Genomic DNA, 17,034 nt, shown 5'->3' with positions numbered 1-17,034 from the left:
GATTCTCCTCTACTTCTACTTCGTTATTTCTCCCAGTACAGACTAAAAATACCCCGCCGCGGTGGTGTAGTGGCTAAAGTACTCGGCTGCTGACCCGCAGGTCGCGGGTTCGATTCCCGGCTGCGGCGGCTGCATTTCCGATGGAGGCGGAAATGTTGTAGGCCCGTGTACTCAGATTTGGGTGCACGTTAAAGAACCCCAGGTGGTCAAAATTTCCGGAGCCCTCCACTACGGCGTCTCTCATAATCAAATGGTGGTTTTGGGACGTTAAACCCCACAAATCAATCAACCGACTAAAAATGTCTTCGGGGCTAAAAACTGCAATAAGTTGAAAAACATGGGAAGTGGTAGCTGTTTGACGTTTATTCGACCAGTTGAAGGGCGCGACAAGACTATACAAAAATAGGACGATAAAAAAAAAAAAAAAACTCGGACCATGAAGCCCGCATTTTAAATTCATGTTGTACACTTAACAGCTGAAATTGACCCAAGAACGACCCTAATCAGCAGTCAACATACATAATAATTCTTTCTTGCGATCATTTCTCACTAGCTAAACCACATTGCAAGCGCACGCTCGGCGGAATGCGTCGTGTTGTATGATTTCCTATTCGAAATAAATAAGCTTAACATCGCGTGATATTATAGTATATCACCAGAGATCATGCGCAATCTATAAGTAATGCTTGAGCTATGTGCCATGGCGACTAATCATGCCACATTTCTTTGCGTAATGCAAACACTTCTGACGTCTATCTATCTATCTATCTATCTATCTATCTATCTATCTATCTATCTATCTATCTATCTATCTATCTATCTATCTATCTATCTATCTATCTATCTATCTATCTATCTATCTATCTATCTATCTATCTATCTATCTATCTATCTGTCTGTCTATCTGTCTGTCTATCTATCTATCTATCTATCTATCTATCTATCTATCTATCTATCTATCTATCTATCTATCTATCTATCTATCTATCTATCTATCTATCTATCTATCTATCTATCTGTCTGTCTATCTATCTGTCTATCTGTCTATCTATCTGTCTATCTATCTATCTATCTATCTATCTATCTATCTATCTAACCGCCTACGTCTGGGTTTTCTCGTAATCACCAAGCTTACTTGGGCTAACCAAAATTAGTACAGGAAGGTAAGATGTTTTGACAAATACGACTCGTTGGTCATGGCATGAGTAAGGTCATCATACCGTCGCGTACGTCTTTAAACACATTCCGCCAGACAGAGTCACTTACCCGCGGGGGGTATATGCTACTGGTATGCGCGTATGTTCCACAGGTGATTGACACATCATATCTACCCAGTAACGGCGGGAACATGCATTGGTTATTTTAACGCGTGAGCAATAAAAACGCTGACATCAGTTATGTTGACACAACAAATGTAAAAAAAATTCAGGGTCCCAGCAGGAATCGAACCACAGCATTCTGCGTGGCAACCAATTATTCTACCACACAGTCACGCCAGGTCTCGTTACTGCTTTTCGAATGCACCGTAATGTTTATGAACCGTCAATCGGGGATGCAGTGATGGCTATCCAATGTTATAGACATTACATATGTATTCCTGCAATACAGTCGTCAGGTCGGGTTAAAAAATCAACTGTAGTTAAGGGTAATGCACTCAAGGTAATTGACAGTTTATATCAACCAAGGAGCTGCATGAACAGACATTGGTAATTTGAATTTGAGAACGTCAAAAAATCAGCGCATCTGAAGGAAGTGAATGACGACGAGTGGATGAATATACAGGTGCTAAGGTCCATATTGTCTGCGTTGAAATCGCCGGGTAGTATAGGAGATAGACAGATGGACTGATGGACACGTGGACGTATGCATGGACGGACGGACCAACGAACGACGTGGGTAATCATGCATTGTGTTGTCGTGTAGTTGATTATACATAAAGTCGGTTGGTTTAAACATATGTTCTCGTTCTTTTGTTGTGCAGGTGAACAGCTTCGGTTTGAGTTTTGTGGGGCGTGACGACCGCCAACTAGGCCGGCCTTAAAGGGCTTCACCTCTAAAAGCTGGTATCGAAAGCGTTCACCAAACGAGCACATATAATAAATATTCTGGTTCCAGCACAAATCCAACCCAAGCATTCTGCGTGGCAGTCAAGTATTCTACTACAAAGCCACGGCAGGTCTCCAAACTGCTTTTCAAGTAGTGCGCGTAATGTTCGTGAAAAGTCACTTGTGCTTGCACGGCTGGCTATACAATCTAAAAAACAATATATACGTACTCCTATCACAGCTCTCACGACGACCTAATGAAATTTGTAGGGAAGCACCATCTACTGGAGCTGATTTCTCTAGCAATGTCTAAGGCCGCCATCCTCGCTGGCACAAGCGCTACAAATCAACTTACCGCATCTCGTGTTGCTAATACCTATGTTGCTGCTGCCCCGCCGCGGTGGTCTAGTGGCTAAGGTACTCAGCTGCTGACCCGCAAGTCGCGGGTTCGAATCTCGGCTGCGGCGGCTGCATTACCGATGGAGGCGGAAATGCTGTAGGCCCGTGTGCTCAGATTTGTGTGCACGTTAAAGAACCCCCGGTGGTCGAAAATTCTGGAGCCCTCCACTACGGCGTCTCTCAAAATCATATGGTGGTTTTGAAACGTTAAACTTCACATATCAATCAATTATGTTGCTCTTGACGCCGTCACGAAACAGCAAACATGCGACTGTTTAACGTAACATTTGTGCATGCCTTCAGCGTCATTTCGTAACGTTTCGCTCAACAAAAAAACTACTGCACAGTCATCTTCCCTCCACATGCTTCACATAACATCGATTCCCAAGGCACTTGCAATCTGCTGAATTTTATATGTGCAGCACTTCTTAGTGAACTTCAGCTACTTTGGCCGTATCTGTCTCTCTATTTATCTACCTATCTATCTAGCCATCTACGACTTACAGCTCTCTTGTCCGTTTGAATGATGGGATGTGTACCGAAATTTGTATGACATAACATGACTGCATGACGAGTATAAGTGACCAGTCAGCACGAAAATCATCACATGCATGTCGTTAATGTCAAGACTTACCTGTCATGATCTTGTGGTGGTTTCGTTCATATGGCACATTGCAAAACTGGTACCTATGGTATGACATAACTGCATAGCAAACGGGACAGGTTCTAACATGGAAATAAGGACATGCATGTCATGTAAGTACTTACTACACGCCACACTCACAGTGCGCTCGCGGCCGTTTGGCTAGCTTCACATATACCAAATTCAGCATTACGTGACATAAATAGATGACGAAGGTATATGAGTGGATCAAACATGATAATCATCATACGTGTGTCACGTAAGAACCTGACTACATACCTTGCTCATGATGGACTCGCATCCATTTCGCTAGCTTCAGATATATCAAATTTGGTATTATGCGACATGAATGAAAGGTGAACGTAAATGACACGTCAAAACATGATAATAACCAGATGTGTTCTATGTAAAACAAGACTACCCGCTACGTTTATAGTCTGCTCGTATCTGTTTCGCTGGTTTCACATATACCGAATTCGGTGTTACGTGACGTAAATGGAAGACGATGGTATGTGACTGGTGCAAACATGATAATCACGACATGCGTGTCATGTCAGACAATATGACACACCACGCTCATGAGGCGATCGCAGCCGTTTTGCTAGTTTCAGATATAGCAAATTTGGTATTAAATTACGTGAATAAATTGCGAAGGTAAATGACACGCCCAAACATGATAATCATGACATTCATCTCATATAAAACATGAGCACATGCTATGCTCATATGCGCTCTCGGCAGTTTGTCTAGCTTCACATATGCAAAATTTGGTGATACCTGACGTGAATGGATGACGAACACAAATATCAGGCGCAACCATGATAAGCATGACATAGAAGGTATGTATGGCATAATTTACGTCCGCCTCGAAACGTTGCGCTGATTTTGAAGTGACATATCAACCTTCCTCATTCGTGCTTGGCATATCATTCAATCCCACTGTACGGGGGATATGCCAATTTTTTAATTTAATAAATATTCGCTTTATCTTTCATGCGTGCCACGTTTACTCGAAATGCACGCACAGTCAGTTCAAAAGACACAGGTGTAAAGAGCCGAGCAGCCAGAAAGGCACGTAGCACGTTCTTTTCAAACGATGACCAGACTGAACGGGTAAGGTGAAATATATTTTCGGATAAGAGCTTTTCCATCGATCTTTTCGTAGATTATTGCCAAAAAAGTGTTCTTAGACGGGGCGAATTCTTCGCAGCCAAGTCTATGCAGCGACGTAGAACGTCATTCGTTGGCGTTCTTGTAGTACGGAATGCAGAAAAAAAATGGCAGCATGTCCACCGAGTGAATGATGGAGAGTGGGGCGAAGCATTCGTCCGTCCATTCGTTCTTGCTTCCGTCCGTGCATGCGTCCGTCTGTGTGACGGTCCATACGTCCGTCTGCCCGTCCGTGCATGCGTCTGTTCGTGCGTCCGTCCCTGCGTTCATCCATGCATCCGGCCCTGCGTCCGTTCATGCGTCCATCCATGCATCTGTCTGTGTGTCCGTTCGTCCATCTATTCAACACTCCAAGTACCACCATCTCGAATCTTTTCATCATATATTCCCCATATAGAAGCACCGCCATCTAGCGGACATTCCAAGGACTAAACGAGAGGTGGCACACGCACACTTTCTTACAGCTTGTGCTTCGGGTCTACTTCCCACCTTTAACCACCTCGAGTTCATGGTATATACTAGATCACTGTATTCATGACACTGCGGCCCAACGCTCGCTAAACCTTTCTAAAACCAAGGAGGTTACGCCCAGCGAGTATAACGTAGCAACCTTTTCCTGTCAGATAGTGCTCAATGTACGTGCCAATAGCGGCTAATGGGAAATGAGAGACAGGAGAATTCGGCTTTTACTTTCTTACGGCTTGCGCTTCGTATCTACTTCCCACCTTTAACCACCGCGAGTTCATGGTATATACTAGTTCATTGTATTCATGGCACTGCGGCTCAACGCTCGCTAAACCTTTCTAAAACTAAGGAGGTTACACCCAGCGAGTATAACGTAGCAACCCTTCCTCGTCAGATAGTGCTCAATGTACACGCCATTGGCTGCTAATAGGGATCGCAGCGTGCGTGTTAACTAAAAGCCGAATGCTCCTATCTCTCATTCTGTTTAGCAGCCATTGGTATGTACATTGAGCATGACCTTTATTGTTCAACAACGCACAGAAGAAATGTCTCACCGGCACCACCTTGGAGGTCAAAATGTTATACTTGTTACACACTACAACCGCTACGAGGGACGAACAGCTGCCGCTATAAAAAGCTTCGCCCCTAATAAAACGACATTCCATGATAATCTCCGGTTGCTGCTAAGATAAACTTTCACGCATCTGCATGGCGCGTTAAGAACGCGACGAAGTACTCCAAGAGACTGTGGTACTGCCCGGTCACGCTGTGTTATTAACGTGCGCGCGCTGAAAGTGCCTGGAAGGGATATGCGGTGTGAGGTTACGTGATGCGAGCAAGCTGATCGCATTGGTGGCGGCGTGCAGCAATCAGATGTGATACTTTGAAAGAAGTTATTTAGAGAGGCTAGTTTTCTGAAGGGTGTCTCCATGCTATCGAGGCACCCTCATTTTGTGCTATGCAGGTCGGCATTTTGTGGCAGTTTGGTTCTCTGACAGGCTGTGTCAAGTGCTTGCGTGGCGTAGTTGTCAGGCTGACGACGTCAGAGCCCGCGATTGCCTCAAGTTGTAGCCTGCCTTCTCCCCCCCCCCTCACTTTCTCCCATGCCTCCTCGGAGCAAAACCTGACTGCTCGTGCACTCTACAGTACGGCTGTACACCTGTGGAACAAAAAATACAGCATGTTCGATGTGCTTTGTAAAAAAAAATTGTTTACAGAAAGTGACTGCGTAAGTATACCATAACATTTATTTTAATACCCACGCACTTCTATGGAGAGTATAGCATAATGCAGTTCACTCACTGGCGTGTATGCGCAAATGAAAATTGTGCAACTTTTCTTTTTAGAAGAACTTGCCACCACTACACATGTACATCCTCCAGAAGCTGCATCAATGCGCCTGCAAACTGATTGTCTTTCGTCCAACGGGGGCAGCGTTCCAGAACATCTGGCTTCCATTTATCTCCACGCAGGAAACCTCACCATTTCGTCGGTGGCGTTTGCTTAAGAATGCCCATTCATTCCTCATTCAAATGGTGTAGGGTGCGAGGTGAAACACAGGCTTTGTGGAAGAACCCGTAAAATACGCTCAGTGTGGCTGCACGTCAAACGATTGACTGTTTTAGGGTAATTAGATTACATGCCTTTCACCAAATGCAAACTACTGAGATTATGGCTTCCTGCATGTGCAACGCGCAAAGCCACAAAAGTTCTACTCTGTTTATTGAAATGCGCAAACTTGCATGACCACTTCTCGCAAGCTGAATATTGACAACATCATTGTGTACGTGTGTCTACTCATACTGCCTCTCCACTTCATCGTGCCCCACCGTGGTGGTCTAGTGGCTAAGGTACTCCGCTGCTGACCCGCAGGGCGCGGGTTCGTATCCCGGCTGCGGCGGCTGCATTTCCGATGGAGGCGGAAATGTTGTAGGCCCGTGTGCTCAGATTTGGGTGCACGTTAAAGAACCCCAGGTGGTCTAAATTTCCGGAGCCCTCCACTACGGCGTCTCTCATAATCATATAGTGGTTTTGGGACGTTAAACCCCACATATCAATCAATCAATCTCCACCTCATCGCCATTCAGTCTACTTCTCTCTAAGTGCACTTGAGTAGATAACGAGAATAGCAGAGAACACAACACGAGCGCCAAATATCAATAAGTGACCTCACATAATTGAATACCAAATTACATATGTATGGCAATTAAATAACTCTCATTTGCCGCAGCATGACTAATCACTACTTTACTAATCTCCAACACACCCAAATGTGGATCCTTCTGCAGTAACCGCCATTCGTAGTGGCCGAGTAAAACAAGACAGTTAGCCGGCCCACTTTATTAATCGCACGCTTCTTCTCGCAAAATCCCGCGCCCGTCCCATTAACAGCACCCCACTGGGCCACTCACTCACTTGGGAAGCAACTGGTACAGCAGGTCCTCGGCTTTCCGCTTTTGTTCGAGGTAGTCCGCTGTGCGTTCCTCCACCAGAGACTCGAGGCTGCTGGCGTACTGCTCCAACCGGCCCACCAGTGCCTCCAACAGCGCCTCGCTAGCACTGCACGGAAGGCTGCAAAACAAGCAACCCGCAATCGTTATCACAAAGCAGATGGCACGACGAACTTCGCATTTTGGGAGAATGCATGTACTGGTATTCAGGAAGGATGGCAATCTTAGTAGCCGGTGCCTCAGTGAGTGCGGTAACCGTCCCACCAAGCACAATGTCATAGAATTTGTTTGCATTGAATTATTGTGAATATAATCGCGTCGAATTGCAGTGACGTATCGAGTTTAAATGCGGATCATATCTGAGACAATTCCTAAACTGTGTTTCGTTGGAAAGATTATAAAACACGGTGAAATGTAAAACATGCTGCAAACTAGAAGAGACGAACAAAGAAATAACAGTCAGGATGAGCGCTGACTAACAATTCTTAGCGAACTGAAGGTACTATAAGCAATTTTATCTATCTATCTATCTATTTATCTATCTATCTATCTATCTATCTATCTATCTATCTATCTATCTCTCTATCTATCTATCTATCTATCTATCTATCTATCTATCTATCTATCTATCTATCTATCTATCTATCTGTCTGTCTATCTATCTATCTATCTATCTATCTATCTATCTATCTATCTATCTATCTATCTATCTATCTATCTATCTATCTATCTATCAGGAAATCTGCTCAGGAACTGCCAGAACAGATATGGATAACATATATGGGAAAGTGTCGACATCGCCAGCATTGACCTGACGAATGCAAATTATGAAAATTTGAATCCCAAAGGGAATCGAACGCAAGATTGCTGTGTGGCCATCAGGAATGCTACCACAGAGTCATGCCAAGTCTAGAAAATGCAATGGAAAAATATCCTATTCAGGCGTGATGTCAGTGCAAAATCAGTTGTGGTTGTGGTGCTGACTACCTAATTTTATAACAAAGCAACAATTACTACAAAGTTGCAACAAAGATGTTCTCGAAAAAGCAGTACCAATGCATTACACTGTTTACCACACAAGTCGTCTCGACGAATGTGAATCGAGAGCACAGTGCAAAATGTTGCAAGAATTTCACCGTCTTTCTGGCGTTTTCCAGCTTTTCAGAAAGCTTCTGATTGTTTTCTTTGCAAAAAAAGGGGGGGAGGGACGTTCTCATCAAAGTGTAAAACATCACTATTCTAGCCATCACGTTTTCATCATGAGCGGTATAACTCAAAAGATGCAGTAGCAACCACTCCAACTTTTCAAGCACAATTCCAAAGAGGTCACCAGCTGTGGGATTTTCATGAAATGCCTCTAGGCATTTTTTTCAATTGCTTTTAATGTAGAAAGAAGGCCGCGTAAAGGATCATGCAAGCAGCCTTTTTGAAAACACATAACCTGAGTGAGTGCACTTATGAGTGAGTGCACGCATAAAAATAGAATAAATGACATTGTCATTTATTCCATTTTTTTTTGTGAACGCACCCTCATCTTCTCGCACACTCACGGTGTGGTACTTCCTGGTGCACTACGCTGTACCGGGAACAAATTACACCGACATGTGCAACACCCCGTTACGTGTAAGGTAAAGAAATGAGAACACTGCGTTTGAAAAAAAAATATTCTGCTGTAATAGGAAGGAAATGCAACGAAGCCTGGTCACCAGTAAAATATGACCAGTTGTCTACGATTGTGTTGGTTCATAAGGGAAATATTACTACACACATGGAGAGTGACATACTATGCATGCATAAGAATATATATTACCGCAACAATATCCACTGCTTCGAAAGCAGCGTGACAGTTGACAATTGTTTGAATGTTAATGTGATGGAACTCTAAGTATAGACAGCGCTGTTCGTCGCGTGCCTTTCGTTTTGCTGTTTTATTTCTGGCAGCTCCTTGAAACTGACCACTGGACATTCGAGGGCCGCCCTGCGTTGGGGGGGGGGGGGGGGGATTGGTGCTTTGGTTATGATATATGGGTAAAACTGCTGGGAAAAAGGCGGGAAGGTACCAGGCGCCAGCTCCCACTTTCGCGTTAGATTAAAACTTCTTGTCCGGAAAAACACGATGGTAGTGCGTTACGATGCCATCATTCTCGAATTGAACGTCATAGACCTTGTGGCTTGGCGGGGAGCTTTGTATCTTTGAGATACAGAGAGCTTGCTTCTGCGTCGGATTTGGTCGATGGTCTGTCACGGTGGGCAATAATTGATTCATACCCCAATCAAGCACAAGCTAGTTAAGGCATGCAAATGATTCACATGAACACGACTGGTGACGTAACGTTAGACCAACAAGTTACGGTTTAAGCGCCAATGTGGTCGACGTGCCTGGTAAGCCCTCTATGTGCACGCATCTACTACATTTACTTCAGTATTTTAGTTCCGTACTTTACTACGGAACTAAGATACTGAAGCTACTTACCTTAGTAGCTTATTTCAGTGTTCTATTACTACACTTACTTTAGTAATTTACTTCAGTAATTCAGTACAACACTTTAGCAACTTATTCAGTGCTATACGTCTTTATTAATATTTACGTTAGTCACCTATTGGTACCTTAGGAGTACACTTTATTTAGTAATTGGTTCAGTACTTCAGTACTACAATTACTTTAGTACTACACTTACTTCAGTGCTTTATTACACACACCTATTTTAGTAAATTATTCAGTACTTTAGTACTACACTTACTTTAGCAATCCACTCCAGTGCTTTAGTACTAGACTTACATTAGTAGCCTCGCAACAATTGGCTCGAAGACAAAAGCGTTGCGTAAAACTGCTCCACATGAAACTGATTCCCTTAGGGTATGGGATCTGCCGAATTATTTAGGTACACGGTTGGGTGCGCTATAGTCTTAGTAATAAAATCAGTGTCTCATACAGACACTAAATGGGAAACACCACAGTTTGGTGATTATATAAGCCATTTCCACTGAACGCATGTTTATGGCCTAGTAGCAAAATATTTTCACACGCCAATCACTGCTGCAAACCATACCCTCTTCTACTCAGCCGAGAACTGTACTTAGCAGAACTGTGTCTTGGAGAATTGATGTCTTATTCATTTGTAACACTTCTTTAAGTGGCTTTTACGTGCTCTTGACAAGACATATATAAATACTAATAATCAATTGGGGTAAATATCCTATAAACACGATATGATCAAGCGAGACGCCGTAGAGGAGGGCGCCAGAAATTTTGGCGAGCTGGGGTTCTTTAACGTACATCTATATCTGAGTAGACGGGCCTCGACCATTTTCGTAGTCATCGAGAATGCGGTCGCCGTTGTCGGGATTCGATCCCCTAACCTTTGAGCAGCAGATGAGCATCCTCAACCCCTAGATCACCATAGCGGGTTCAGATGCTCTCTTATAGGCTGCAGCGATCATCCATGACAGCAGAGCTTCACAACATCACAGAAGCTGTTCTTCATATTCTGCGTCGAGACTGATAGGAGATTTCCATGGACGCTAAAGGAGCACTACTAGCATTGCTCAACCTTTTAAAGAGAAGAACTTCTCAGCACCACTTCATTTCAGGTTGTACGTTTACACCAATTAAGGGGCTATTGGAGCAGAACACTGCACCACGTTTCAACTGGCACCGGCTCATGGCGGTATTCACACAAACGAAAAAAGTAGTTGAAGCAGCACGTATGAGATCTATTTTAACTGGATGGGCAGCTTCCCAACTATCTATATAAGATTAGCCTTCAAAGAAAGCGGAAGGATAACCTTGGGGCCAACGGTTTTAGAATCACACACGCCATTATAAAGATATTGAAACGGAGCACTCTTTATGGGCTTATTCAACTAGGAGTATGAGCACAGCAAAAAAAAAAAGCAAGGCAATAAGCAAACTATGATAATTTTGCAGAACAAGTTGATACAGTTGCGATAGCGCAGTTAATTGGCTGGAAGTGAATCTCCCGCTGACTTTGGAATAACTTACGGGGATAGTTACGGATTTTCGCAGGAGGATCGCGGGTCGTTCAACTTGCACAGGATCCTCTCCGGCACTTTGGTATCGTCCACTCCCGTCTATCTGCCCGTACATCTATCGATCCCTCCGTCCGTCGGCAGTTTTGACATGGACGCATAGCTTAATCACTGGTTTGATTCGGTAACTTATACTTTCTGGTAAAGTTCGCTCGGCATTCTGACGTCACCGCTCAGCCAAACATAAAGTATTAACAGTAATGAAGGACCTCTCATTAATAAAATGCAGGGGGCTTACATTCACCGGCAAGCAGTATTTGGAGTTTAAGCATAAACAGAGAAAAGCAGGCACGAAGGCAAGCGTTCCCACGAGAAACCTCCGATGAAGGGAGATTTCCCCGATACAAAACGCTATATTCTTACACGGTTACCGAACGCTATACATGCACGCGCACAAACACACACAAAAAACAGGAGATGTCACAGTGAGTCAAATGGCCGCAGGTTTACCAAAGTGCCCTTCAATTCTTTACTCCGAATTCATTGGGCTCTCGCATGAACATGCCTCTCACGAATGAGAAAAAACCCGTAAAGCAACCTAAACACAACGTATGAGAGGAACCTAAAAGCTATCTAGTTAGGTTACGTAGCAAAATGACAGCAGCGGCGCATGCAAGTGCAGTATGTTGGCTTGGGAAATCAACTCTATGTGAAAAGACTTGAAGTCAGCATTCCGTTTTTTTTTTAGGCGCGCAAACAGAAGAGGTTAACATTCGCCTGCTTCGTTTGCTTGTATGGATTCGTATTTTTTCACATAAGTAGGAAAACAGCCTTACTCGCTATGTGTTATGACTCTCACTCAGCAATACCCATATCAAATGTTCACAACAGCTCTTTTCCTAAACTACTACATTTAAATAAAGTAAAAAATTCGGCAGGTCCCACCTACCTTGGAAATATACATTTGCAAAACATGCAGAGGAAACTTGATCGTGTTAATTTTTTTTATTGAGTGACACATCATAAAATGAAGCTAAACGTATAAGTGTTGCAAGCACAGATATATGTTGAGGAGTTGCCGATGCTTATGTAACCAGCTGTTTGCGCCCGTGCAACAATTCCACGAGAAACACGAGTGCTAGCAACACCAGAAGCGATTAGCTGATATGAAGCGCTCATGCTTGTGAGGATGGCAGCCCTGTACACTGCTACATAAATTCAATTCAGCGCATGGCACCTACCAACAATTTATTTATTTATTTATTTATTTATTTATTTATTTATTTATTTATTTATAATACCCTCAGGGCCAAAATGGCATTACAGAGGGGAGTGGATTACATTGAATAACACATGGTACATGGTGGGGAGGGAAAAATACAGCGTTAGTACGACTATAAGCAAAAGTCAGCGTACAAACAAAAAATGCATTAAATAGGCCCTGCGTATACAATGTTAGCTACGGTATCACGAAAAAGATGGTTGTCATTAATAGCAACGATTTCAGGGGTGGTTCCACTCGCGAGAAGAACGAGGCAGGAACGACTGCGCAGCTGTGTTAGTACGATAGGTGATAATTCCAACCTTGTGACGGTGATTGAGGCTAACCCGACGTTACGGCTGTATCATAGGAGTATATATGTAATGTTAATATAGTTGTATAGCCAGCACTGCAATCACAATTGACGCATCACGAACATTATGGTCTATTTGAGACGTAGTTCCGAGACCTGCCGCCGATCTGAGGCAGAATATTTGAATGCCACGCAGAATGACTGGGTTTGACTCCTGCTGAGACCCTGACTATATTTTTTTCACTGGTCGGGTCAACGCTGCCGATGTCAGTTTTTTTCTTAATGCTCACGACTTCAAAATGCCCATGTGTGTTCTCGACGTTTTTGGGTAGATACCAAGTGTCAATCACCTGTGGCACGTACGCGCATAACAGTCTAGAGGGAAATGGTTGAAAACGTATGCGGTGTGATTGTGACATAATTCATGTCTTGGCCAACGTGTCTTATTCGTCAAGCCATCTTACTCTTCTATACTAATTTTTGTTCACGACAAGTTAAGGGATGATAACAAGAGCACCCTGACGTAAGCGGCTAAGTAGATAGATAGACACGCATAAAGACGGCAAACATGCTTGTAGTACACAAATAAATGCTTCAAATTAATTAAAAACTGCACCTACAACACTGATTGCTTTAAAAGCATTAGACAAACTATCCATTGGTTTTATAAGGTTTCTAAAGACTGGTCAGTTCGTCACGAGGCGTTTTTATTTTGCTGAGAGAACATCTATGAAGGCAGAAGTAAATCTACTTGTCGATGAGCGCTAACGTAGGAGGAGAAAAATTGTGCAATATTTAACAGCAGTATTACCATAAATTTGTCGCATACCACACGTCCTGTTTATAGTGATGCTATTAAACTGAAAAGTACCATTGCAGGTGCCTAGCGTTTGCTAATGTACATCGACGCGAACCCTTACCGGCATAAGGTAAAGCTGAGCTGTGTACATTAACTCGACACACTCTCTAAAGAATCGCACGCTGCTCATCAGTCAAAATTCGTAATCAAATCAAATTTAGAATAATATATAAAGACATACACATACTTCACATACTTCATGATGGTTACTTTGATATGGCATTTGAGGTCTAACATGCCGAAACCTCTATATGAGTGTGAGCGACGCTGTAGTAGAAGGCTCCGGAAATTTCGACCACCTGGAGTTTTTCAATGCGCACCCAAATCTAAGCACATGGTACTACAGCGTTTTCGCCTCCACCAAAAATTCAGCCGATGACCGATACTTTGAGGAACGATGAGAGAAGCCTTGACAGCACCTTGACTCCATAAATAAGCGTTTACACAACTATCATGACCTTCTGCCCTTACCGGCATGTCGCCTTGATCTGGAATAGAACTCACAACTTCGCAGACATGCGAATTTGTGAGTTCGCATGTCTTGGGGCCAACGGTTTTAGAATCACACACGCCATTATAAAGATATTGAAACGGAGCACTCTTTATGGGCTTATTCAACTAGGAGTATGAGCACAGCAAAAAAAAAAAGCAAGGCAATAAGCAAACTATGATAATTTTGCAGAACAAGTTGATACAGTTGCGATAGCGCAGTTAATTGGCTGGAAGTGAATCTCCCGCTGACTTTGGAATAACTTACGGGGATAGTTACGGATTTTCGCAGGAGGATCGCGGGTCGTTCAACTTGCACAGGATCCTCTCCGGCACTTTGGTATCGTCCACTCCCGTCTATCTGCCCGTACATCTATCGATCCCTCCGTCCGTCGGCAGTTTTGACATGGACGCATAGCTTAATCACTGGTTTGATTCGGTAACTTATACTTTCTGGTAAAGTTCGCTCGGCATTCTGACGTCACCGCTCAGCCAAACATAAAGTATTAACAGTAATGAAGGACCTCTCATTAATAAAATGCAGGGGGCTTACATTCACCGGCAAGCAGTATTTGGAGTTTAAGCATAAACAGAGAAAAGCAGGCACGAAGGCAAGCGTTCCCACGAGAAACCTCCGATGAAGGGAGATTTCCCCGATACAAAACGCTATATTCTTACACGGTTACCGAACGCTATACATGCACGCGCACAAACACACACAAAAAACAGGAGATGTCACAGTGAGTCAAATGGCCGCAGGTTTACCAAAGTGCCCTTCAATTCTTTACTCCGAATTCATTGGGCTCTCGCATGAACATGCCTCTCACGAATGAGAAAAAACCCGTAAAGCAACCTAAACACAACGTATGAGAGGAACCTAAAAGCTATCTAGTTAGGTTACGTAGCAAAATGACAGCAGCGGCGCATGCAAGTGCAGTATGTTGGCTTGGGAAATCAACTCTATGTGAAAAGACTTGAAGTCAGCATTCCGTTTTTTTTTTAGGCGCGCAAACAGAAGAGGTTAACATTCGCCTGCTTCGTTTGCTTGTATGGATTCGTATTTTTTCACATAAGTAGGAAAACAGCCTTACTCGCTATGTGTTATGACTCTCACTCAGCAATACCCATATCAAATGTTCACAACAGCTCTTTTCCTAAACTACTACATTTAAATAAAGTAAAAAATTCGGCAGGTCCCACCTACCTTGGAAATATACATTTGCAAAACATGCAGAGGAAACTTGATCGTGTTAATTTTTTTTATTGAGTGACACATCATAAAATGAAGCTAAACGTATAAGTGTTGCAAGCACAGATATATGTTGAGGAGTTGCCGATGCTTATGTAACCAGCTGTTTGCGCCCGTGCAACAATTCCACGAGAAACACGAGTGCTAGCAACACCAGAAGCGATTAGCTGATATGAAGCGCTCATGCTTGTGAGGATGGCAGCCCTGTACACTGCTACATAAATTCAATTCAGCGCATGGCACCTACCAACAATTTATTTATTTATTTATTTATTTATTTATTTATTTATTTATTTATTTATTTATTTATTTATAATACCCTCAGGGCCAAAATGGCATTACAGAGGGGAGTGGATTACATTGAATAACACATGGTACATGGTGGGGAGGGAAAAATACAGCGTTAGTACGACTATAAGCAAAAGTCAGCGTACAAACAAAAAATGCATTAAATAGGCCCTGCGTATACAATGTTAGCTACGGTATCACGAAAAAGATGGTTGTCATTAATAGCAACGATTTCAGGGGTGGTTCCACTCGCGAGAAGAACGAGGCAGGAACGACTGCGCAGCTGTGTTAGTACGATAGGTGATAATTCCAACCTTGTGACGGTGATTGAGGCTAACCCGACGTTACGGCTGTATCATAGGAGTATATATGTAATGTTAATATAGTTGTATAGCCAGCACTGCAATCACAATTGACGCATCACGAACATTATGGTCTATTTGAGACGTAGTTCCGAGACCTGCCGCCGATCTGAGGCAGAATATTTGAATGCCACGCAGAATGACTGGGTTTGACTCCTGCTGAGACCCTGACTATATTTTTTTCACTGGTCGGGTCAACGCTGCCGATGTCAGTTTTTTTCTTAATGCTCACGACTTCAAAATGCCCATGTGTGTTCTCGACGTTTTTGGGTAGATACCAAGTGTCAATCACCTGTGGCACGTACGCGCATAACAGTCTAGAGGGAAATGGTTGAAAACGTATGCGGTGTGATTGTGACATAATTCATGTCTTGGCCAACGTGTCTTATTCGTCAAGCCATCTTACTCTTCTATACTAATTTTTGTTCACGACAAGTTAAGGGATGATAACAAGAGCACCCTGACGTAAGCGGCTAAGTAGATAGATAGACACGCATAAAGACGGCAAACATGCTTGTAGTACACAAATAAATGCTTCAAATTAATTAAAAACTGCACCTACAACACTGATTGCTTTAAAAGCATTAGACAAACTATCCATTGGTTTTATAAGGTTTCTAAAGACTGGTCAGTTCGTCACGAGGCGTTTTTATTTTGCTGAGAGAACATCTATGAAGGCAGAAGTAAATCTACTTGTCGATGAGCGCTAACGTAGGAGGAGAAAAATTGTGCAATATTTAACAGCAGTATTACCATAAATTTGTCGCATACCACACGTCCTGTTTATAGTGATGCTATTAAACTGAAAAGTACCATTGCAGGTGCCTAGCGTTTGCTAATGTACATCGACGCGAACCCTTACCGGCATAAGGTAAAGCTGAGCTGTGTACATTAACTCGACACACTCTCTAAAGAATCGCACGCTGCTCATCAGTCAAAATTCGTAATCAAATCAAATTTAGAATAATATATAAAGACATACACATACTTCACATACTTCATGATGGTTACTTTGATATGGCATTTGAGGTCTAACATGCCGAAACCTCTA

General features: G+C 43.0%; 1 protein-coding gene across 1 annotated transcript in view; it reads right to left on the bottom strand.

The window, feature by feature from the left end:
- Window positions 1-17,034, bottom strand: part of LOC119172915 (atrial natriuretic peptide receptor 1) — a 433,548-nt gene that overhangs the window by 250,971 nt on the left and 165,543 nt on the right. The window contains exon 3 of the mRNA XM_075893770.1: window positions 7,138-7,293. Within this exon, the coding sequence (XP_075749885.1) occupies window positions 7,138-7,293 (156 nt within the window). The remainder of the gene's footprint in view (window positions 1-7,137; window positions 7,294-17,034) is intronic.

This window comes from Rhipicephalus microplus, chromosome 4 (assembly GCF_043290135.1).
Source record: "Rhipicephalus microplus isolate Deutch F79 chromosome 4, USDA_Rmic, whole genome shotgun sequence".
NCBI lineage: Eukaryota > Metazoa > Arthropoda > Arachnida > Ixodida > Ixodidae > Rhipicephalus > Rhipicephalus microplus.
Note: the sequence above shows the minus strand (reverse complement) of the source record. Positions and strands in the feature narration are given on the sequence as shown.